We start from the raw sequence: 25,436 nt of genomic DNA on the forward strand, positions 1-25,436 counted from the left end.
AGAGGTTGAGCAAAGTAATCGGTGAGTGAATGAATCTGGGTGAATGAATGAGAAACTGAGTGATTGTGTGATCCATCTAGGCAGATGTGGGTGAGCGACTGAACCACAGAGCAAAATTTAAGTGCGTGAGTAAAATGTGCTTGAATAAGTTATCAAATGACAGTGAGAGGGAGAGCATGTGGGTGAGTGAACAAATCTGGGTGAATGAATAGCAAGTAAATGCACAGATGAGAGAGTGAGTAAATCAGTGAATGTGAGGATAGCAGAGAAAAAGGGTGATGGTGTGAGAAATCTATGTGAATGTGTGAAGGTAGCAATTACAGTTTTTCACAATTGCTAAGACACATTTCTTGAAGCCGTCATCCATTTTCTCGAAACTTTAAACACAAAACCTAATGTTTAAACTATATTCACAAAACCTCTGACTCCTCTGGCAAAATCAAACAATCGCCTCCTCAAAACCATGTGATCTATGCTCAAAATCAAACACTGCTTTCAAAACATAATACAGCCAGTCAATATGTAAAACACTACAGAACATTCTTTAGACACTACATCAGAAAATTGAGAATACAGTGTCCAGGGCATGTAGTACAGAAAATGTTTTTTGCGTATAGGAAACACATTTTCCAATTTAAAAGTATAGTAATCACTACTTAGTACAGTAAATATATGGTATACTGTAAGTACTGCAAGTTATACAGTATTGAATATCTGTATATTCAGCACTTCCATAAAAATACAATACTGTAAGCCCAAAGAACAAAGAAAACTCTAAATAAAAAGCTTATTACATTCAAAAATGTTGAGCAGCCGCAAAATCAAAGACAGTGAGAGATTCATTGTTCTGGGTCCGGCCAGAGGACATCATTCACATCACATGCCGTTGCATGTTCCTTTTTTTGCCAAGCAAAGGAGGAAAACCCTCGGGTGTGCTGGATGCTGCCTTACTGTAACAACACTCCACACCCATCTCACCACAGGACTGTAAGAGATTTTCCCTAGTAAATGAAATTTGATCATAGACCTTCCACCACCAGGACGAGAAAAATTCCTTTATTGGACTGAAGAATGGGCTCTATGGTTGAAGGTAAACATTTATAAATCACTGGTTGCTGGTTGATGTTGAACCACTTGCTTAGCAGGAAAACTACAGTGAAAGCTGACATTGTCCCATAGACAGGATGTACTGCCTGCTGATGATCTTGCTGCTCACGCTCAAACACAAAATCCCAAACACCACCCAGAAACAATGTTCAGTGTTATATGGCCCCAAGGTTGAGTGGAAGTAGAGAACCTGCCCCTTACTTATAGCTTAGTCAAAGTGTGACATTTCCACTACGCTGGCCAGGGACTTGACCACATATTGGTTTGATCACATTATCAGAAACAAGTGTGCAGAATTATGAGTTGTTGTGTGTAAAAGATGACAGCTGTGTTGTAGTTGTATTTAACTTTTGTCTCATTCATTTACCATTTTGCAACACAAGTGCATCACATGCAAAATGTGTTTTATTGAGTAACAGTGAATGTGAGGATAAGAGAGATAAAATAATGTACGCAAGTGAAGTAATGCAAGCGAGTGAATTAATGAGTGGGTGAAAAAGTAAATGTAAGGATGACAGAGGAAGTGACTGCGTGAGATATTGAGTGAGTGAGCAAGCGTAAGAGTGAATGTGTGACAAGTGTCAGTGAGTGAGTGAAAGAGCTAAAGTGATTGATTGAGTAAGCAAGTGAATCTGAGTGAAAGTGAAGGTGTGAGCGAGTGAATCAGTGAGTGAATGGGTTTGTATTGGGGTTGGAGTGTTGGTCGGTCAGCCCACCATTTTGTTTTGTTTCGTCTAACTAAATACCTGCAACACTAATGACATTCCCATGATCCTCAGCTAAACTTTAGTGCTAATAAGCAAATGTTCGCATGCTAACACGCTAAGATTGTGAACATGGTAAAAATAACATCTTCTTAATATCAGCATGTTAGCATTGTGATTGTGAGCATGTTAGCAAAGTAGCTTTACAGAGACGTTAGCATGGCTGTAGACTGTTAGTTTCTTGTTAGCTCACCACGCTAATGCAATAGATTAACTACACTCTTTCTGTCAGAAAAGATTAATAAGATTAATAATTTGCATTTGAAAATAACCAAACCAGACAGCCTCCTTGCCCTTTCAAAATGTACCAGACAAGCCCCTATGAATGAGTGAATGATTGAAAATATTAAATAGTGAGCAAATGACAAAGCAAGGGAGTTATTGAATAAAAAAATAAGTGAGTGACTCAATGAGTGCCCGATTTAATGTGTCTGGATGTGTGAAGAGTAAAGAGGGTTATAAGAGTTAATGAGCCTACACATGAATATTGAGACAAACAGGAGTTTCTGGCACAAAGACGGCCCACTAATTGGATTCATTTGAGTACATTTGCTGTCAGGGAGACGAGGCACTCATCCCTCCGACCCCTTGCTCTTCACCATGCCATGTTCCTCTCTGCCACCCACCTATGATACCAACACAACCCTGTCTCATAATGGCAGGGATTATCATGACAACTGCAACAATAGCAGCGCCTGAGACAAGAGAGCGTGTGGGACACCGGGACAGCTTATGTACCTACGAGACTGCTGGGTGGAAAAAAACAACTTTGAGTGTTTTTGCTCTGGGAGCTCCTGCATAAAGATGTGTGCTATTTTTGTCCAGAGAAAGTCTGTCAGCGCTGTTTTTAAGGGCAATCTTTGAAAACACTACATCTTGAAGAAAGTGATGTGTGCTTAGTCACAAATCCAGAGAAAATGAGATTCACATGTGCAGCAGCAGACTCAGAGTTTGAAACAACAGGGAATCATCTTTTAAAATAAATGCTGACAGCATTGTTTAGCGCGTTAGCATGCTAACATTTGATAATAAGCACTAAACATAAAGTAGCCTACAGCTGAGGCTGATGGGAAGCAATGCCATTTGCGAGTATTTTTTTGTAAAGTATTGTAAAATGTAAAGTTTGTCCTGATGATGGTGCAAGATGAAAACTCACAAGATCACCAAAGTTACTGCAATTCATCTCGAGGAAGACATAAATTTCTATACCAAATTTCATGGTAGTCAATCCAATATTGAGACATTTCACAAATGATGAGTTCCCACATCATGTGGTTCGGTTACATGGCTACATGGCTACATGGCTTCCTGAAATATTTAGGATTGAAAATTGATTGTACTCATGTTTAACAGCAACACAATGTGGTTTCACTTTGTATCAGTGAGTTTCTAATCCCATACAGGTCAGGGCCTCTCAGGTAATCAGAACAAAGGTTCAAAGTTGAAGACTGAGCAAGTTTTTTCTGAGCGGACTCCCAGGTTACAGCCTTCTTCTTGGGGTCAGAACAGCAAATATTGTTGACTGGTCTCATCTAAAAATCTATTTATTATTTTTTATAGATGTTTCCTTGCCCCGATATGTTCTTGTTCATCTTAATTTTTGCTTGTGTTTGATTCAAATATTCATTCAAATGCTTATTGTCTTTTTTTGTATCTGTGAAGCACTTTGTAGCCCTTGTTTTGAGAAGTGCTATTCAAATAAAGTTGTACTTTTTATTCAACAGCCTGTAAACTCCACAGTGGTCATGACCTATGAAGGTTTTTTATTTTATTTTAATTACTTCATAAAGGTCAGAACTGGACCATAACAGAACCAGGCTGGAATGGTAATCTTCCTGGCACTAGGATTGTGTCCAATACCAAAATGAATCAAATAAAGGTAAGTGTTAATTCATTTGGATTTGGTAATGGTGTGCAGAGATTTCTTACATAAAGTGAACAATATTTTTTTTTCAGCTTTAATGCCCATTAGAAATACGTATGTGTATAAATCAAGAGCTGAAAAATCATTTGAGAGCAACACAGTGGGAAAGCAAGAACACCATCACCCAGCACATACAGTATGATTAAGAGTCTGAAAGTTAGGGGACAAAGACATTTATAAATCAGAAAAAAAAGATTTGGTAAATGGTCAGTAATAATGATTATGTGGTTTTGTAAATTTAAAAATATCATGTACAATTGCAGGCATGGTACTGTAAGTATAAAGAGAGTTGGAATCTAAATAATTCACTATCAAATTAATTTGTGGTTGATGGCGACCGACTACAAGGTCAAACATAGGATGAAAGTAATTTTGTAGTCAGTCATCTAAAATAAGACTTTTCTGTAGTTAAAGATTATTGTCTGTCATTTATTACTCCAACAATGGTCAACATGAGGTAACAGACCTATGAGCTAGTTAATGATGCAGCAGACAATCAATTTGATGTTATTTGTTTTCGTTTTTTTTTTTTTTTTTTACAAGAAACAAGAATGCTGGAGTAGTTATGGTGAAGATTCTTGAATTTTAGGATTGCTGATGAAACCATGACGCAGAGGACCATATTTGCTATGTTACAACACAGAGGACAACTTGGTGAGTACAATCTGTTTACTTGTAGCAGCTGAAGAAACCAATACTTTGGGTACTTTTTCAGCCAAAGTACTAATGAAGGTCGGAAGATTGTGTAAATAAGAGAAATCAGGGGGAAGGAAATGCTATAATGCAGTATGAGGTCATTCCTGAGTGTTTGGTGTTTTACTCAATGAAGCGCTGACATACAGAAGTGGTGTGCGTCGATACGATCAGGGGCAGACTGGGACAAGAATTCAGCCCTGGCACTGTAGTCACGCCAGCCCACCTTACCACGCATCCCCACGAACACTCATTCACTACTTAGGCTACATTTGTGTACAGATGGTGAGATAATATAAGCAGTAGGCCTACTGTAATAGCAAGGGCTTTGTCTTCTAAAGAGTTGGTGACATAAGGTCTGAGATTAGGGGTGTGATGAAAGACTTCTGTCATGAGAATAAGACGAGAAGATATTTTAACACTATTTTGAAGAAATATTCAAAGATAAAATGTATGAGTGGGGGATCTGGGGGTCCTCCCCCAGAAGATTTTGAGCATTAAACTCTTAATTTCCTGCATTCTGGAGACATTTTCTGCACCAATTTATGGAGTAAATGTCTTTATTTATATTCCAGCAACGTCCATGAACACAGTAGCCGATTTAAACATTGCAGAAAAATGTTTTCTCACACACTGCTCTCAACATTGGAATACACATGAATAAAAACATTACTCACTAGCCTACTGAATTCTGCTCTCCTTGCCTTCATTTCCACACAAGCAAGGAACATACACCTCTGCTGCAAACACAGCGGCTTGCCCTACCTCTTTCTTTCTCTCTTCCTGTATTTGTCGACCCTGTTGACTTTCTCTATGAGCAGTGGGCTGTTTTATGAAGTGGCCGAAATGGCACAGCACTCGCGATTTTCACCCGCGATACCGTTTTCCCCCGCGGGTGCGCGGAGGAGGATAGTTAATGAAGAAGCCAATCGAAACCGAAACCAACATTGTACCCAGTTGCACCTGCACCAAAGAGTTCACTGTTGCTTTACCGGCCTTTAATGTACCTCAACGGCCGCCCAAGTAAAGCTGATGTGTGGGAAACACTGATTTAATATCAATCTGACCGGCCCTCCCCAAAACAAATAGTCCGCCCCTCTGGCATATGCCAGAATTGCCAGGTGGCCAATCCGCCCCTGGATACGATAAACAGTCTTTACAGTAGAAACATTAGAAAGTATAAAATCTAATTCAACATCAATACCTGCCCAGTACATACATACATGCAACAACAAAACCAATAAAATATGAAATCAGACTGTATGACTAAGGACTGAGACAGTCACAGCTATAGCATATGTAATCATGTTTCCTGAACTTGCAAGAAAAAAACCTGCGAAAGAAGAAAACTGAAACAAAAGGGAAATTACCACACTGCACTTGCTGAAAAGCAATGTAACATGAAAGGAAACAAGTGCAAATTGTGTCAAATGTCTGGCAGTAGTGCTGCATTCAACAACCATCAAAAGACTTGATATCTTCTTTTAAAGGAATATACTGTAATACTTATGTTTAAGGTTGTGCAGTGGTTAGCACTGTCGCCTCACAGCAAGAAGGTCGGCCCCGGCCTTTCTGTGTGGAGTTTGCATGTTCTCCCCGTGTCCGAGTGGGTTCTCTCCGGGTGTTCCGACTTCCTCCGGTTAGTGTCTCCAAAATTGTCCTTAGGTGTGGATATGAGTATGAGTGGTTGTTTGTCTATGTGTTCACCCCGCCTTTCGCCCGATGTCAGCAGCCCCCGCGACCCTGTACCAGGACAAGCGGTTGACGATGGATGGATTTATGTTTAACCCCTTCCCAACAAGGCAACTAGACGCTGCTAACAAAATACAGTTATGCTTATGGTCAGACAGCACTTACAAATTTTAGATGGGATTAATAATTTGCCACTGCAAACATTCACAAATGTGCAGTGGCAATGAGAGCACATTGCCACCTCTGACCAGTTACAAAATGTTCCAGATTTGTCCTTGTGGCGCTGCTGACTTTGACTAAGCTGTCAAAGTTGGTGTGTACGGAGTGTCGGCGTCATTAGTTGGTTGTCACATTGATTGACACATCATGTGGTATATTGCACTCTAAACATTTGCACATTTGCATTTTCTGTACATTTTGCTCATTTGTAATTGGTATGAATATCCGTTTTCCTGAACCAGGTATTTGACTTATTGTTGTGTTGTCTTAAGTTTCAGTTAAAGCCTGGTTGCATAACAATGTCCCCCAAGTAGGATAATAAAGATAAACTAAACCTAAACTAAACTAACAAATGTAGTGTTTAAGCTTAACAGTGTTCATCACTATTAGGAGTCCAAGATTGCTTATAATTTGCTTGTTTTCTCTGATAAACTGTCTTCACCCTAACCGCTTTCAGTTCATTATCACGTAAGTAAAGCCAGAGCCAGAGGAAGATTGTCATGTTTGCAAGAGAGAATGATTCAGACGATTATCAAAATGACCGCTAATGAATTTTTGGTTGACTGACTAATGGATCAATCAATACATTCAACTCTAATGTAGAATTAATGTAATTTATGAAGAATTACTATAATAATATATATATATATATATAGTCTGTCTTTTTTAACAGAATTCAACCAGATACTTTAAATCTTAAAATTGTCCTGAAGGCAGATAGAGCCATATGAACTTATAATATCTCACAATTACACTCTCACTTTTCCAGTTTTGCCCTTCGGCCATCCTCACCTTAGGGCGCTCACCCTTGGCACCATAACACTGCACTTCAGTCATTCATTCATCACGTCCCGAAGGAGGAATAATAGCTGGGTGATCTTTGACACGGAACTCATGCAACATGGCCACATCAAACCAAGCGAAAGGTAATTAGATGCACCTGCAACAAAGAGCATGACTCAACTTCAGGCCTTACAGGGTCGGTTTAAAAATCACAAAAGATCTGCGCAACCTCTGCACAATTATGTCTTCTCGAGTGAGCTGCACTAATGAGTGTGACACTGCATCCAGAATAGCCAAAAGGAAAACTGATGTCACTGTCCTGATATGTTGGGCTCCCCACTTTAGTAACAGACTGGTGTGTGATGTATTTCTGCTCTAGTGGCGCTGCTTGCCCCATGTGATGTGCAGCAGAGATGACAAACTCATATCAATGATTTCTATGGATTGAAGGCCTTGAGTGAAGCAAATTTAAAGAATAAAAGTGAGGACTAGAAATAAATAATAGTAAATTCATCCGTACCCCTAGATGCAAATCCAACATTCTTCTCTGATCATCTGGTAACAATCCGGTACCTTTGGGTCATTACCACACGGTGATGGAAATACAACTATAGAGGAGGAAGCAGAGATGGCTGAGTCATCCAGTAAGAAAACCGAAGAAATATGAGGCAAAACAGACCTCAAAGCAGCATCAGCCTCACAGACGGACTGAAGAGCTGAAGTCCCCAACAAGAAGCAGGATGATTCATCAGTGAGCTCTGCATATTGACAGATAGTGTGAGCCAAATTAATCAATATTTTTTTAACAAATGGGCCATGTCCTGTTGACTTTTCATTCGTCTTCATTCATCTAGTTGAAGTAGATAATGTATCCTACTAGTGCGCGCGCGCACATATATACACGTACACACACTCGCGCTCACATGTTTCATTCAGACAAATTACGAACACGTTTTTCATTATTTTCGGGTTTTGTGTGAAGAGACAGGAGGGGTTTGGGATGGTAGCAAATATGTTCCTTTGAAAACTAAATGGAGAAAATGTTCCGGCACATTTTTTTCCTTTCAGTTGCAGGACTTCATTTGCAGTCACAAGGTGATCTAAAATCTTTTTTGATTCGCGCGGGCGTGTGTGTGTGTGAAAATGTGCATTACTCATGTTGTGGGGACATCTGTTAGAACTCATAATACAGGTCCCCATAACGTAAATTATCACATTTTAGGGCTCGGTTTATGGGTAGGCTATGTTTGGGTTATGGCTGGGATTAGACACTTAGTGGTTATAACCTTATGTCGCCAGGGAATTAATGTAAGTCAATGCAATGTCTCCTTAAAGGATGGAAACAAGTTGGTGTGTGTGTGCTCGGCTCCACATGTGAAGCACATACTACAGATTTATTTTGGGGGCTAGAAGTGAAATCTCCCCTCTGTAAATAGGACGATCAGGGCTGGATGCGGGGGCGCGCCTCGCGGGTCCTTGTGTCGGTCACCAGAGAGATCTATTTTTACATACAGCGCAGCTTGCCTCACGTGAGTCTGGCTGCCGGTTTTATAGGTTGCGCAATACCGGTTGCTGTTTGCGCGCCTCAAATTATTCATGAATGTCATTCTTTAAAATTGCTTAACTTTTCAGTGAGCTTTTGAAGACCATCCTTGTAAGTTTAAAAAAAAAATTGTGAACAAAGCGCCGACCCTGCCTCACACATAGCCTACAGTCATTTGTTAAACAGTTTAATTATAAGAGAGTATATATATATATACACACAAAAGCATATTCACTCAGAATTGGTCTATTCTCGCCTGTATATTGTTATATCAAAATCGGAAAAAAGTTATTGTCCATCACTAGGCAATGGGAATATTTGAAGTTGCTTAAGCAGTACACATAGAATAAAAAATACATATATCATATCGTCTAGCTATATTTAGAAAACATGTTCACAAAACCCCAAAGATTTCCTCTTAACAACAAGAAAATACGAAATTGCCTTGATGGCATAGATTATACGCAAAATTCATGTCTAACAATTGGAGGCTGTCGGCAAATGAGGTGTACGTTTCTGCATTCATTCCTGTTTACAGCTGCCCGGGAATGATGTCCATTCATAAAAGGCGACGGCGGAGCGGTACGAGCCAGCCTCGGCATCCATGTCCGCCTCCTGTAAACAGCAGCTCAGTGACTGTTGTCTTCGTCTCTGCGGCACAGCTGAGCAGCAAACAGCATCAATCTCACATATTTAACGTGTTGACAGTAAAGATGTGGTCAAAATGAATTATCGCACCTAACAAGCACCTGCGGTGTTTACTGACAGGTCTGGGGCAAACAGTCCATACCTCCGGTGCCAGACACATAAACACAGAAACCTATTTCGTATGCAACCCAGTCGTCCCCCCCCACCCCTGCACCCCCCTCATCCCCCTCCAAATACACCGGAGTCCGGTGACTCCGTTTACGTTTTACGGTTGCTCCGCCCCTTACTCGGTTTTGTCCAAATCGGGCTTTTTGCGTCGCCGGAGCTCCCGATTTCAGCCGGACGTCATCACCGAGTAGAGGGAAGAACTGACGTCGATGAAGAGTCACCGAAAGGAGAGGGCACGGGAGAGGGAGGGGGAGAGTTCCACCAATGCTAACACTGATATGAGATACATCAATCCCTCTCGGCCCCCCCTTCTTCTCCACCCCCCTCCCTCCGTTTTACGTTGGTGTTGGTGCGTTGGGAGCCCCCCTACTCCGGCGGAGTCCCAGGCTATATAAGAGACTTGCAAGCAGAGTCCCTCAACCAGATTTACGGGTTCCGGACTTCTGTGCGAGAGACGGCTACCACGGCCGCCGATTCACCTGCACTCTGAAAGGGGGGACAGACATCCAGCATCCGAGCTGGACGCAGTGGCGGAGCTAAAGCAGACGGAGACAGGATAGGAGAAGGTTTTTAAACCTTGCTCTGGAAAAAACAACAACAATATTGCTGAGATGAAAGTCCAATAACACACCTCACCGCTTTTCCACACTTACAACCTGTCTCTTAACGCACCTCGGAGACAGGGCACCCCGACTTCAGCCGAGTCACGGCCTTAAACAACGCTCCGGACACAACTCTCCAACTCACAACTGGAGGAATTTCGATAGTTTTCCTCAACTACCGGCCACAATGTACCGCTCAACCAAGGGAGCATCCAAGGCTCGACGGGACCAGATCAACGCTGAGATCCGGAACCTGAAGGACTTATTGCCGATAACTGATGCAGATAAAGCGCGGCTCTCATACCTGCACATCATGTCACTTGCCTGCATGTACACCAGGAAATCAGTCTTCTTCACTCAAGGTAAGAATTAATTTACTCTCAATAAAAAGAGACCTGTTGATGAATCTCATGTAGCTCTGCTGCATAGACAGACTGCAGCCTCTCACAGTGGTGGAATCAACAAGTGTTTTAGTGGCACCGCAGGCAACTGTCTTGATATAGACCGATATCTAATTTTCGGAAAAACTGCACAGCTGTGGGTGATCAATTGATCGGAGATAATCACATAGAAGCTGATAAAAGCCTTTAAATTGCAGTTTGTCCGTGGTGCTGAAATGCTTGAGCGCCATAAGTGCAGCCGCACCGCTGTCCATGGTGCTGAAACACACTGCGGCCACAGCGTTTTCTCCACTGCTGAGATCAGATATGTTCATTCTTTTTTATCAGGTTCACGTTTACTAACAGCTCCTTTCTGCTCTTTCCCTTTCCACAATTATTTTTCGTCTAGAAGTGGGAAGTCTTGAGGAGAGCCAAAGGTTTCTGTCTTTCCACGAGCTGTCGGAGTTGATGCAGGCGCTGCCGGGATTTCTGATGCTGGTGACTGGGGAAGGGAAGCTCCTGTACCTGTCAGACAGCGTCTCCGAGCACCTCGGACACTCCATGGTGAGTCTACACACAACTGATGCATTCGCAGTTTGGTAAATGTATGGTCAAACTCTACTTTAGGGCTTCATGAATAATGTTTGTGTTTTTAATTTTTCCAGGTGGATCTTGTGGCACAGGGAGACAGTGTGTATGATATCATCGACGCCTCAGACCACCTTATCATGAGGACCAACCTGTCAACCTCGACGTCGGTTGAGATGGGTAAGACAAAACATCTACATTAAGTTAGATTTTTTTTCTCCAGCTAACGCAGACTGACCGAAAGTGATTTTTATTAATAAACCTCCTCTCATCTTGTCCTCCACAGACCATCTCTTCCGCTGCCGTTTCAACACCTCCAAGTCCGTGCGGAGGCAGAGTGCTGGGAACAAGCTGGTTCTGATCCGGGCTCGCTGCCTTTCCCCCCCGGCCACCTCTCCTGCCACCGGGTCCTACTGGACCTCCAACCCAGTCTGGGTGTGTTTCTGCTCCCCTCTGGAGCCCCACCCGACCCGCTCCAGTCCCGGGGCAGAGAGGGAGTCAACCTCTGCCCCTCCCCTGGCTGAGACCAACTTGTTCCTGGCCTGCTTCCACTCCCAGCATGGCCGGGACATGAGGCTGCAGACTGCCCAAGACAGGTGAGTTCACATAAACAGCACCTCACTTCCACCTGTTGCTTTAATATGCACTAGTTCTTAATCTGTTTATGAGTGATGACTTAAAGGAGCAAAACATTACCGTCCTAATGTATCACCACCCACTCTTTCCCGCAGTGTGAGCGCCTATCTGGGCTTTGATGTGACAGCTTTACGCTCTCGCTCCTGGTACAGCCTCCTCCACCCACAGGATCTGTCACATGCCTCCGCTCAACACCGCAGCCTATGTAAGTGTACTCTTCTCACATACCTACCAGTTACAACCATCCAAGCCCACACAGTCACACACACAATGTGCCCACTGGCACATCCACACAGTGAAAACACTATGATGAGTAATAGGATTACAATTCAATGCCAACTTGTGCTATGACTGTTGTTCAACAGTGAGAGAAGGAGGAGAGGGCAGAGCTGAAATGGTGGTGCGTGTGCAATCTCAGGACCAGTCCTGGCTTTGGCTCTACATGGTGCTTCAACTGCAGCCCGGAGAAATCCCCATCAGCAGCAACAACTACATCATCAGGTATTTACATCCTTTTTTCAAAACTACACTCATCAATTTGGAGACAAAAGACTGAATAATACAGACACAAACACCATCCTAACTCCTCTGCTCTTTTCTTTCATCTCAGTGACTCGGAGGCCTGGTCAGTGCGTCAGCAGCTCAGCTCAGAGCAGACCCAGCTGACCCTGGTTCTGAGTGCTGGTACTTCTCAGCAGGAGGGTATGAGCCTCCAGTCTCCAGAGACACTGTCCAGCCCAGACCAGGTCTTCACCCCAGGCAGCAGTGGCCTGTCCGCCCAGTCCTTCGATTTCAGCACAGCTGGCTGCAGTGTGGGCTCCTCTGATGACCCAGGGAGTTCTGCTGCTGAGGCTATGCAGCTGGAGGGCGACCCGCGCTCTAGTATCTCCTCATTGGAAGAAGAAAGCTTCTTTCAGCAACATCCTACTGAAAGCCCATCAGCTGCCTCCTCCCCTACTCCAGTCACTGTTGAAACAGTAGCAGACTTAGACTTTTTAACCCAGAACATTCTCCTACCGCCCTCCTTCCAGCTCGACCCTCCACTGCCAGCTCTCCCCCTGCCTCTCCCCCCTGTCCCCACCCCACAAGCTCAGCAGAGTAAAGAGTTTGTGTGCACACCACCCTACACTCCCCAGATTGGTGGGGCCAGCTTCCCATTCGGTGAACCCCTCTTCAGCTTCGACCCCACTGGCACTACCACTCCACCGCCCTCTGCTACAACAGCCAGCGCCACCACCTCAATTGCCCCTTCAGCTTCCTCCTCAGCCCCACCAACTACCGCCTCCAGCCCCGCTCCCCCCACCACCCTGTCTACCAAGCTCCCCCTCACACTACCTACTCTATCCAGTGACTTCCTCTTCACTGATCCCTGCAGTGGCTCCCTTTATGAGAAACTGCCCCCTACGCCTGACAGCCCTGGAGACGGTGATTGCACAGTGATGACCCTGCCCGAGGTTCGGGGTCCACTGTATGTAGATGTTCCACTGGGGCCCCTGCAGTGTCCCCCTGAGGGCCTCCTTACCCCTGAGGCATCACCCGGTAAACAGCCCTGCCTCTCCTTCTTCTCCCTGGAGAGAGAGAGGGAGAAGGAGAGGGCAGAAATCTCCCTCTTAGCTCAACATATCAGCTCACTGGCAGAGGGATTCTACCTGGATCCACTCTTGTCCAAACTCTCTCCTCCCTCCATGTCACCCTCATCCTGCCCTCCCTCCCCCTTCCTGTCTCCCACCATAGAAACTGCTGATGTTGATTCGGTCCACATGCTTAGGGAGTTTTATCCCATCAAAGCGTGGAGAGGTCTGGACATTCCCATCTTCTTCGATGAGGATGACTCTCTGTTTGAAGAGAGCATCCTAGAAACCCTCCTCCAAGATGACTTTGCTCCTCCTCAGTCCACCGACCTCTCCTCCCCCTCCCCCTCTCCTATGCCCGATCCCTCCAGCCCAAACTCTCCTCAAACCCCAGTGTACTGGCGCCAACCCTCCCAGTTTGAGGGAGTGAGCCACTTCTGTAGCGTCCAATCGGCGCAATGTAACTCCATGGCTGGGTGCGGGGCGACTGTGGCTGCTGAGGCCGGGGCAAAGGCGGAAGGGGAGGGGCTAGCGGAGGAAGCAATGGAGATCGAGGTGGTGTCATCTCCTGTGTCCTCTTGCTCCTCTATCCCAGCTTCCCCTCCCCTCATCCTCACTGCCTCCCCCAGCCCTGCCACCTCCACGCCCATCGCCTCGCCCACGCCCGCTGTGTCTTGCACTCAGTCCCTCCTGGAGGAACTGGCCGTCCTGGAACCCATGTTTGGGGCAGGTGCCTCGATCGCCCCTGGCTTAGGGCAACAACCTGAGTTGTATCAACTCCAATGTCATCCACCGCCACAGTGCTTCCACAAAGGTAACAATCTGTCTCTTTTCTCTATTTTTTTACTTTTGTCTTGTTACATGAGATGAAAAAGCATTTCTGAAAATACATCACTAACTTCCTCTTTCTCTCTTTTCCATTTTTTTTGTCTTGCAGATGGGAGTGGAAGTGTTCCTCCGTTCTAAAATAAGTCTGTGACTTACTTCATTAAGTATGGCATATTGTCATATTTTGTGGAGCCCCTTTTACTGAAAAGTAAAAAATAATTAAGTGTATAAATATACATAATGTATATACAACTTAAGGACTTTAACTCCTACATGTCTCCTAAGAACAAAGATTGGCTTATATTTTTGTTCAGTCATTAATCTGTATACTACTACAAACTGGTGCAACATTTACATGATGGTGCAACCACATGGACTCATAACTGACTGGGTTTTGAGTCCATGTGGTGTCTTTCTGCTTCTCTGTAACACGAGCTTCAGATATGATCAGACAGAGAAACATCTCTGAACTTGTAAGCGCTGTTTAACTTCCAGACGCGCATTTGTATTCACTCGTAGTGAAAATCTGTTGTGAACAAAGAAAAACAAAAAACATTTCTTTCCATTTCAATATGGAGATGAATTAAAGCACTTTTGCCTGACATGCAGCAACGCAAACCCAAATCTCAAATGTATCGGAAGTCAAATGTTTACAAATTTCTTTCATCCTTAGGATGACCACTAAATGTACATCCAATTGCAAACAACTCCTCTATCCAGTCTTCAGAGCCAGTACAGCTCTGATTTGATAGCACTCTTCGTCACAGCCTTAAAGGCAACATCAAAACGCAAAAATAGTTGTCAACTTTAAACCTGGGATACTTTGAGCTTTGAGTTTGCGGCTTCAGACCTTTGACATTTCATATTTTATCTCTCCATCTAAAATCTTGTGTATCAATGTGATGTGCAAACAAAAAAACTAAAACATGCAAAGAGATCCTGGCATGTGAAGATCTCAAGAATGTTGAAGGTATCCATTGCTTTTACGAGATGTAACACCAAACAAGAAATTGTCTGGAAGTTTGCCGGAGCTCTGATCATGCCAAAAATCCACTGCTACGTTGTACTGTACATTAGACTCTGAATGTGGGCTCTTCAGGTCCCCTCCTGGCTTGAGGGCAGTCGGCTGGATATTGTTGCAGCATCAATATTTGCAATGCTGGCAGCTTATAGCGGCTCCTGTGTGCCTGAAACGGCCCTGACCTGCTGAACTCTGAACTCTTTATTATGTCCATTCAACATGGACATTTACATCGTTGCTCCACTGGAGTGCGGTGTAGTGAGGCACAATTGACTATGTGAATGAGCGATTCTTCTTTTTTGAGAGGGGTTAGAATACAAAGTTTTGTTTTAAAAAATGAAAATAGGGATGGGGTGCTATTTCTATTCAGTTACTAAGCGACACGGGTTGAGAATGGTACTATTCCCATGGTGTCGACACGCTCACGTAGAGTTGTCTACGGTCAAGTAAAGGATTGATTCCTACGTTCTAGCTATTAAAGGCTAAGTTAATATACACGTGTAAAATTACTATATTGTATGTGTGATATTTGAAAAAGATGTTATTGCATATGCATTATGTCTGTGGATATAGGCATATGTTCTTTTCAGAATGGTTGTACACATTTGTACATTTGTATGAAACAGTTATTGGTCTGTATATATATAAGAAAGAGATTTTTATTGCCTAAGATGGAATATATTCTAAACATCTTACTTACTGCAGAATGGACATTGTGGACCAGTGTTCTATTGTGATGCTTATAAGTGTATTTGATTGTCATACAAATGCATTTATATTAAAGTGCACTTAATGCGACTGATGCACTTGTGTCGTCATAGTCAAGCCCCTTGTTCCTCCCTCAGCCTCATCATCATCATTAGCATCATCCCACCAACCCGGCCTCTTTTCCTCTCCCTCCCATACACTCTCCTCCATTTCTTCCCCTGGAGCGAGTTTCGCTCAGCAACAGCACTGACGCACACACATGACGAGACAGAATGAGACACTATCTGACTCAGACTGACGCACACTTGGCATCGAGGTTTTTGCGTGCGAGGATGTGCACACAGGCACACACAGTTGGCCTCCCACTTATGATGATGTGCACACACACACACACACACACACATATATTAGGCATATAAACCCCCCCCTTTACAAATCACAGTAGCCCACTCGACGAACCTGCGACTCCATCAGCACTCGCCGTGGCGTAAGACTCCATATATAGGCATTCCTGCTCAAGAGCCCAGATTGAAACAGCCCCCCATCTATTCTCAGCCTCCATTCAGAAGGATCAGAGAGGGGAGGGCTGGAGAGAGGGGGGAGACAAAGAAAGACTGAGGAGAGGCTAAAATTAGAGGTACAGTAAAGAGGGATGTGGGACAAACTGATGCTCTGTCGCCACAGGATGGAAAGGTGAACATTAACAAAATCAGAGAAAAATACATAGATAACCCATTGTGAGGCCTAATATAATATATTTTCTGCCAGATCTCATCACCAGTGCCACATAATAGATAATACTGAAATTATTATATATAATGAGACAAAGCCAGAAACATTGTACTGTTTTTCTGCCAGTGAACATTTTGTTCCTCGCTGCTGCAGTGTCTGTGATGGAGTGCAGATGAGCAGTGGAAGCACTGCACAGCTGACTGCTGCTCTCTCCTGGCAAAGATGAGTACATCGCCAGAGAGGAGCATTATGTGAAAAGCCATGTTAGGAAAAGGCTTTTCACACGCCAGTTCTAAGGACAGTTTAGATTTCATGTTCGCTGGTCCAAATAACATCACACTATTCAATAAATATACATTCTATTTCTCTCACATTTTGTTCACAAATCTGTCAAAATCTGTTCTAGTGAGCACTTCTCAGACAGCATGGGTATTGCACATGTGTGGCTTAGGGTGGCCACAATGTGCAATATATATATATATATATATATATATATATATACACACACACACACACACATATTTATACACATACACACTGCAAATACAAGAGCCATACCGGCTCGGAGGTCGCCCGGGTCAACAAGGTCCGCGTCAGGTGTTAGGGAACCAGGGCAACCTGATGACAAGTGGGCTACTGGAACAAGACATTCATGGACTAGAGCAGAAAATATGAATGTGATGCAATGCTACTATACAAGCAATCTCGGTGAGAGGGGTTATATGCAGAGACTATGGGATATATGGATGCTTCAAAACCCATCATCAACACTGACAAAGAAACAACTCCTAGCACAGTGTTCTAATATCCGCAAACGGCAGCTCCTATCACAACTAGAGATTGATGAGGTACAACAAATATGCTACGGCAAGAGGAAACCAGGACGACAAGTCATCGGGGAGATGTCATCATCATACCCACACTCAGAGATTGGGTCCCAAGCCCCAATAACAACAAGCCCTTACGGTACAGAATCACTCAACATAAGGGCGCCTGACCTACGATTGAAGATCATAACTACATCATCAATAAATATTAATGAGCCTGTTGCAGAAGCAGTCATGACATCACCTCCACCATGCTTCACAGATGAGCTTGTATGCTTCGGATCATAAGCGGTTCCTTTCTTTCTCCACACTTTGGCCTTTCCATCACTTCGGTAGAGATTAATGTTGGTCTCATCAGTCCATAAGATTGTGTTGAAGAACTTTTGCGGCTCATCTCTGTACTTCTTGCAAATTTCAATCTGGCCTTCCGATTCTTACTGCTGATGAGTGGTTTGTATCTTGTGGTGTGGCCTCTATATATCTGCTCTCTGAGTCTTCTTCAAACAGTGGATTGTGATACCTTCAACCCTGCACTGTGGAGGTCGGTGATGTTTTGGGGGTTTTCTTCACAGCTCTCACGATATTTCTGTCATCAACTACTGTTGTTTTCCTTGGCTGACCTGTTCAACGTCTGTTGCTCAGTACACCAGTAGTTTCTTTCTTTTTCAGGACAGTCCAAATTGTTGTACTTGCTATGCCCAATGTTTGTCCAATGGCTCTGGTTGATCTTCCTTCTTTTCTCAGCTTGACAATGGCTTGCTTTTCTCCCATAGACAGCTCTCTGGTCTTCATGTTGGTTTATATATGTGTATATATGTGTATATATAAATATATGTGTGCATATACACACACACACACATATATATATATATATATACACACACAGGTTAAAAGTGACCTAAAACAATACTCAGATGCTTACTGTTAAGAGTTATTGGTTGCTGAAAATAAATTCTCTCTTTGTATTTCCCCAGACAGTGTTTATTTTCTGAGCTGTGGAGGAGGAATAATTCCACAAAAGACGGAAATTTGCACTCAACAAATGGCTGCATTAATGTAACACTTTTACCCAAATGTGCCACTTGTTCACCCATTCACACAGAAACTGATGGCAACAAGCTCATGACCATCTTCGGACAGGAGGAGCTTGGAATTAAACTACCAAGTTTGTGATTAATGGACAACCTCCTCCATGTCATGTGCCACAGGCTGTAATGTTCGATGATACTCAGTTTCAGACGAATTTCAGAAGTTTGCACAGAACAAGGACAGTGTCCCCCACCACAATCACTTTAGGAAGGGATTTCTTCAACACCAGTAAGGACAGAAGCAACAATTTCAGCAGTTACAGAAATAATTAAACCGATATTAAAGGCAATTAACTGTGTTGCATTTAGGGGTACAACTAATGATTATCATTCTTCAGTCAATTACCTTTCTGATTTTTCCATTAATTTCTTTATTTAAATGTGACAAAATAGGGAAAATGCCCAACAAAAGATCTCACAGTCCAAAGTGAAATCTCCAAATTTCTTGTTTTGTCCCAAATCCAAAACTTAAATGATATTAAACAGAAAAACAGCACATTTTCACATTTGAGAAGCTGTAAACAGTTATTTGTGGTATTTTTGCATTTCCATTTTTGATAAAATACTTAACTGGTTCTAAAAATGGCTGACAATGATTTCAGTCTATAGAGTTATTAATTCATTGTTTCAGCACTATCTTTATGCATTACATTACAAAGTGTAAAGCAAAACTTTAGTAAAGTATTGGTACATGGCTTACTTGGAGGCTTCTCAGATTTTTGCATATAACATGACAATCATTTATGTTCTTGCATAAATGTAAATCTAATCATGTCATTATAATTCCAGCTAAAGTCAATAAGCAATAATAGAGTTATCGCACCATCTGATTTTTGCAATAATTCATGTGATGAACCCTTCAGATCACAGATTGATGGTGAAATGTACATAAAACAATCTGCACAACCTGACAAAAAGCCAAATCCCTCCCAGAAGTGTTAATAATAGATAACAACATCAAAGAGACTGCATGTACAAATCCTTCCAAGACAAAGCAATTATATATTCATTAGCTCAGCTCAGAGGAAATGAAACACTCAGGGTTGCAAATATTTTCAAAATTGAAGTGGATGTTTTTGTTGCCAAAAATTAAGGGAAGTAAAAAGCTCTTATATCATTCTAAAATACTGAAACCAAACAATCTGCAGTAAAGATGTGTCTTAATATCAAATGTGAATAAGGAGAAATGAGAAGAAACACATATCACATAACTGTTTATTAATATTGGACACACAACATTAACAGTGTTTTGGTATAAATGTGGCTCATGAATAGAGTCAATAAAAACAGTAATGGGGGGTAATAATGGATACTACAGGTCTTCATTTCTTTTTGCCCGACAAAGCTTCAGCTGCAGCAGCTGCGGCTGCAGCTGCATCAGCTTTCAACTTCTCCTCTCTCTGCTCCAAGAAGATTTTGTACTCATCAGCTGAGAGACTGAAGAGGAGGAGGGAGAAAAAGAAGGAAAAATAATATACAGTTACCCCAAACACAGACTTAATGTTACAAAATCAAAAAACAGTAAAAACTACACAGACATAATGTTAAAAATGGGGTTTCTTTGCATCGCTGCGTCATTTTGTGGTTTGTTGATTTGATATTTAACACAACTGCACTGCATATGCGTATGATAAACACCAAATCAAGATGCTTTCAGCAGAGATGATGATATTTAATAGCATCAACTCCTTAAGCTATCTGCGACATTAAATTTACACATTGTTTTTGGCATCAGTCATCGAGAACCAAGCAGCAATCTCTTCTTTCGACTCACCACAGTGCAGCAGTGTTCAACAACCACCCAGCGAGAAATCCATTGTAAAAGAGGAAGAGATACCAATTTTTTCACGGACAGAACTCTCAATAAATCATAATGCTTTGCAGCAGCAAAAAATGGTAAGGTTTTCAGTAATGGGGAGAGAAGTATTTTGGGAAAAGAACAATGGCATTAACTGAAGTAGAAATAGATGTGGCAATTTGAGGGAATTAGTTTGTGCAAGAATACAGAACTTAAACAGTTTGTGGTAAAATAACTGCTATGCACGTAATAAATGATAAATATCGTTAACACAGGTGGACAGGTGGTAAGCAAGAAAGTTGGTTGGGGTGGAGGGTGGGATGTCAAATCTGTAAAATCTAAAGTATTCTGACACAAAATCAGGATTGTGCTTGCTTATAGCATTCAATGTTTGTGTCCCAATTCAATACACCACACTGACAGTATACAGAACATACTACATACTGTGTCTATATATTGTTTTATATATCTTACAAAATAACAGCAACAAATAAATAATTTAAAAAGGGGGGTAAGTTTTTATCTGGAGTGTTCATGAAGCTGTTTTAACATCATCTACAATTTGTTTCATTTTTGTGCTGCAGCTCCTTCCATTGTGGTGGAGTCCATCAACAATACACTGAAAAATGTTTATTAATTTATTCTTTTTATTATGCATACTGACTTCTTGGAGTATACTGTCACTTCACCAGTGTGAACACACTGCATACCTGTTTAACTTTATGTGAATCAGGAAGTTAGTGTTTTTTTGGCATTTATGCCTTTATGGGATAGTTCACAGTATAGGTACAGACAAGAAACATGGCAGAGAGGTGGGGAACAAAGGTGCAGCAGGATGCTCAGACAGAGTTGTTGATTTAACTCTATTTTTGAGACTGCAGACTACTGTTGTTGTACTGGACTGCTTGTTATTGTCAAGTGCTCATGTTGTTATTCATGTTATTTTGTATAAGGAGAGAGGGGCTACAAACAATAAGTGAACATTCATCTGTCTGTGGTTAAAGCTGTAGCTTATGGTACAGCTGTAATACAGTACACCATACTGTGTTGTATAATGCAGAGTATCTTATTAAACCAAGTGGCAAATTACATCATTACAGCAGCCAAAACACATCAGTCGCAAAAATGAAAACTAAACGAGGACTACAGATAATATTAGGTACATTAGTACAATAAGTTCCATACTGTATAATGATGTTAAGTATTAGTATGGCAAGGTACTGCATTGAAACTACAAAGATTAATAGAGAAATTGGCTGTCCAATGAATATACTCATGGATGAATTACTTTTTTAAAATCCTAAACACCTGTTTAAGTTTTCAAGGCTGCTCTGAAACACTAAAATTTCTTTTCTAATTGCTCACTGTAGCCTAAATATGCACTGTGAAGCTCTATAACATAGGAAGAAATTAACATACATCTAACAAAGATAAATATTAAGTGTGACTTGGTATGGAAAGATACTCAATATTAAAAAGGACAAGAGGTTCTTTACAAACCACTCCGCTCCTCAAAAGTATCCCAACTTTTGACTTTACAACAATCTTTGCTGCAGGGTCATTTCATTGATTTGCATCTGATACTGAAGCTACTGTAGGTATGTTATTGCGGCCGCTGTGGTCACTTTACTGTTTTCTTATCTGACCTCTAGTGGCCGTTAGCAGGTATTGCAGCATCTGCAGATGACACCAGGATCCTTCAGTTGCTGCTTTTTTGCCACTCTGCAGGAATGTGTGTGAAGATTTACATTTGTGACAACGTGTGTCCTAGTTCATTTAAAGAACATTTAATGAATTATATAAAAGGACACGACCAGCACTGCACTTCTGACAGCACTGCTTGTGTGCACACAGGTCTGGTTTATGTTATCTCAGGTCAATATGATGAAACTTTAAGTGCACCGAGCACAGACTCAGGACTTACTCGTTGACAACCTTGATGCCAAGCGAATGGGCCGAGCCGATGATGCATTTGACGACGGTCTCAAGGGAGGCGTTCCTCATTTTGAAGCACTCATCCTGGACTTTCACCTGGGCAATCTCATATACTGCCCTTACAGACACCATACCCGCTGTCTCGTGGCCTTCACACACATAAAAGAGATTTCAAATTGTAAATAAATTCATTCTATAAATGTACAAAACAGGACAAGGTGGGTGCAGCATGTGTGTGTGTGTGTGTGTGTCAGAGATGGTAAAGGGGTGGTACCAGGCTGGAACTTGGAGCATGAAAGGTGGAATTACATAATTCTCCTAACACACCAGCTTTGCCACTTCTTTCCTCTGCTGTAGTTCTTACGCATGTCATGAATATAACATCAATCACAGCAAAGCTCAAAACTGAGCCCAGGGAGAGATGTGTGTTCGTTACAGGATGGGCTCAGTGGGTGAAAACTGGAGTGAGAGCAGATACATCTGTGCAGCAGCACATCTCACCTGTCTTGCCGGCCCCTTTTGCAATGCCCGCTGCTTGCTTGAGGAAGTAAGACACAGTGGGCTGGCCGATCTTTATGTCATAGGTTCTGTCAGGCTGAGGAGACAGAAGTATTCAAATTAAAACCTGTGATCAAAGGCGGGAATGTGAACATGAAATTTTCATGGAACAATAATCTGATTCAGAAACTGGCTACAGCCAGGATTTTATAAATGCCGAGCACATAATTCCCTCAGCGCAACACCACCACCCCTAAGAAATATATGCTTAGACACCAGAAGTCTATAAAACATAATTTTTTTCACATTTATTCACTAATTTAAATTAATGGTCCTTAGTTGCTGTTGCTACACATGCTAAATGTTCCTTTTGCACACATGCGGTTCACAATGATAACGATGGCAGATTGTGATTTAAATTCATTTTAATTTCTGGAACAATGGGCCCTTGATTTCAGAAAGTGGTAGATAAAAGCAGGCTCATCATTTCTAGCTGTTGGCCGTCGGTTTCTATCTTTTAGCTAATTAAGATAAAGTTAGCTAGCTCTATGACTTTGAAAAAGCCTGTGGCCCACTTTTTAATGTTTCTAGCTGACTTTTTGAAACTAGAGTCTTGGAAAAGAGGTCTTACAAACGCACTTGATGGCTAAATGATATGATTGAAGACTGAGGCTAAAGCTGCATTTTTCCTCACCAGCTGATGATCTATGTAGAAAACTGCAGTGTAGAGCTAGTTAGTCCTACATTAGTCTATGCATAGGATGAAGATAAATGCAATATCAGCCTGTTATTTATTATAATGCCACAAAATAATGTCATGGCCCTGGAAGAAAAGCTGACTCAGGCTACCACTGTAGGTAGTAAACTAGGCAGCTTACGTTAGATTATACAAACGCAATGTTAAGTGATTTCCGTACAATTTTCCCCGTGTTTTTAATTTTAAACTGATTAAATGCTGATTATCGCTCTTACAGCCCCATATACACCACGTCATCATATGGAGGAATCCATAGCTTGACAGGCCTGCTGTGACTGGTAAAGGTTACTTCGCTGTAACTGGACAATCAATTCGACAATTTTACCTACAAACATGATTTGTAGGTAAAATGTTTTGTTTAAGGCTGCTTTGAAACAGTGACCCAAGTGCAGTTGGTCTTCTGGTGGAGAAATACTAGACACATTTGATTTTAGTTGTATGACCGTATTCATTTATTTTATACCCCCCACACCAACTATAATGTAGAAAGCAGCTGTATGTTGTCATCTCTCTCAGTCCCTCATATCCTGTTTCTTTTCATCTGTCTTATCTGAAAATGAAGGCAAGAAGGCTAAAATTTCAAAAAAGAAAGCAACAGAATTAGCCTTCAGAATGCACCATGTGTTATTTCTGTGTAAATGCAAAAGTGATTAAACCTCAATATTCCCAGAAACAATACTGAAAATGAGTCCTTGGTGTCCTCAATAGTAACTACGGCCCTGACAAAAAATTCAATGTTTCAGTTTATGACATGATAATAACTGAAATGAATAAAGCACATTTTAATCATGTTTTAATGTGATAAATATTTTACTAAGGAAGAGCACAGACATGAGTAATTTAGTTTCCCTGCGTTTTGAAACATTTTCAGCAGGTTGTAATTCAAGTTCAAAACTAGTTCTACAAACTGTAGCGTCAATCTACTATTCAAGCTTCAAGGCACAATGCTATGTTAAACTGAAAAAAGTTAAAAGACCCTCAAATTGAGGATACATGATTAAAGCTAAGATGAACGAGTTTTAGGGGGCAAGCATTCTCTCATCTACAGTATTTATGAAACCAGTGAGTCAGGAGTACCTGATATTTCTTTCATCCCTCTCCGATTCAAGTAGTGCTTCATTCGTTTTTTTTCTTACCTTGGGGCTAATTGCTTACTGTGTGTTCAGTGCAATAGTTACTGTTACAGAAACTAAAAGTATACTATGAAGAACCTGTATATTTAAATCAAGAATATTAGATATGTCGGTTACTTTCCCCATCTCTAAACAAAAAAGTTTATCACTTTGCATTTTCTCGTAACGGTTTTTATTCATATGAGACTATAATTTAAACCTGCATTAAAGGGGCATTATGGAGTTTTCAGTGGCCACTTGTGGTGCATCTTTAAGATTGCAACCAGGCGTGTGCTCGTACATGTGCTCGCTTGAACTCATGAGAAAGCATAATCTGAACCACAACCGCTTTCATAAAGAGATCCCACAATTGATCCTTCGCTAAGCCACGCCCCCCCTTAGTTACTGTTGCTAAGTCAGACAAACTGTCGGGAACTAACAGACTTTTATCACGGCGCTGCCACTGTCTTTTACTGCACTCCCCGGAGAAATATTGTCTAATTTTTGGAAAAAACGATCTCAGAAAGAAGCAGACAGTTGCATTGTGCATTTGAAGATTATATTCAGGCTGTCAAACTGACTCAAAATGATGTGAAAAAAAAATAATGATACAAGCTAAAGCCTACCGATCAAAGAGTCAAAGTGAACCACAGTATCACCTGACTACAATATTAAGGATCGACATTGTTCCTGTACAGCTGGATAGGTCTCTATTCACTATTACAGTCATTAAAAAGCAGAACAGTAGGGTTTTATAACGTTACATTCAGTAGGAAGTTAGCTAGCGTTAACTAACTAACAAACATTAGGAACA

At 41.8% G+C, this 25,436-nt stretch overlaps 2 protein-coding genes across 3 annotated transcripts in view; one reads left to right on the plus strand and one right to left on the minus strand.

Moving 5' to 3' along the window:
* The first annotated feature begins 9,979 nt into the window (after positions 1-9,979).
* On the plus strand, positions 9,980-15,961 carry npas4a (neuronal PAS domain protein 4a). Its single transcript, XM_038698731.1, has 8 exons — positions 9,980-10,505; positions 10,933-11,087; positions 11,189-11,291; positions 11,398-11,707; positions 11,843-11,952; positions 12,113-12,248; positions 12,358-14,132; positions 14,256-15,961. The coding sequence occupies exons 1-8, from the start codon at positions 10,331-10,333 to the stop codon at positions 14,282-14,284; spliced, it is 2,793 nt and encodes a 930-aa protein (XP_038554659.1). The 5' UTR covers positions 9,980-10,330; the 3' UTR covers positions 14,285-15,961.
* Positions 15,962-19,720: 3,759 nt separating this feature from the next.
* mrpl11 (mitochondrial ribosomal protein L11) overlaps positions 19,721-25,436 on the minus strand; it is a 46,346-nt gene continuing 40,630 nt past the window's right edge. For both annotated transcript variants that reach the window (XM_038699727.1, XM_038699726.1), the window contains 3 exons: positions 22,757-22,850; positions 22,245-22,404; positions 19,721-19,959 (listed from right to left, as the gene is read on the minus strand). In XM_038699727.1, coding sequence (XP_038555655.1) covers positions 19,845-19,959; positions 22,245-22,404; positions 22,757-22,850 — 369 coding nt within the window. In that variant the 3' untranslated portion in view covers positions 19,721-19,844. The remainder of the gene's footprint in view (positions 19,960-22,244; positions 22,405-22,756; positions 22,851-25,436) is intronic.

The sequence above is a fragment of the Micropterus salmoides genome, unplaced genomic scaffold, assembly GCF_014851395.1.
Source record: "Micropterus salmoides isolate LMB-PRFRI ecotype aquatic unplaced genomic scaffold, ASM1485139v1 Ms_hic_scaffold_5, whole genome shotgun sequence".
Classification (NCBI taxonomy): Eukaryota; Metazoa; Chordata; class Actinopteri; order Centrarchiformes; family Centrarchidae; genus Micropterus; species Micropterus salmoides.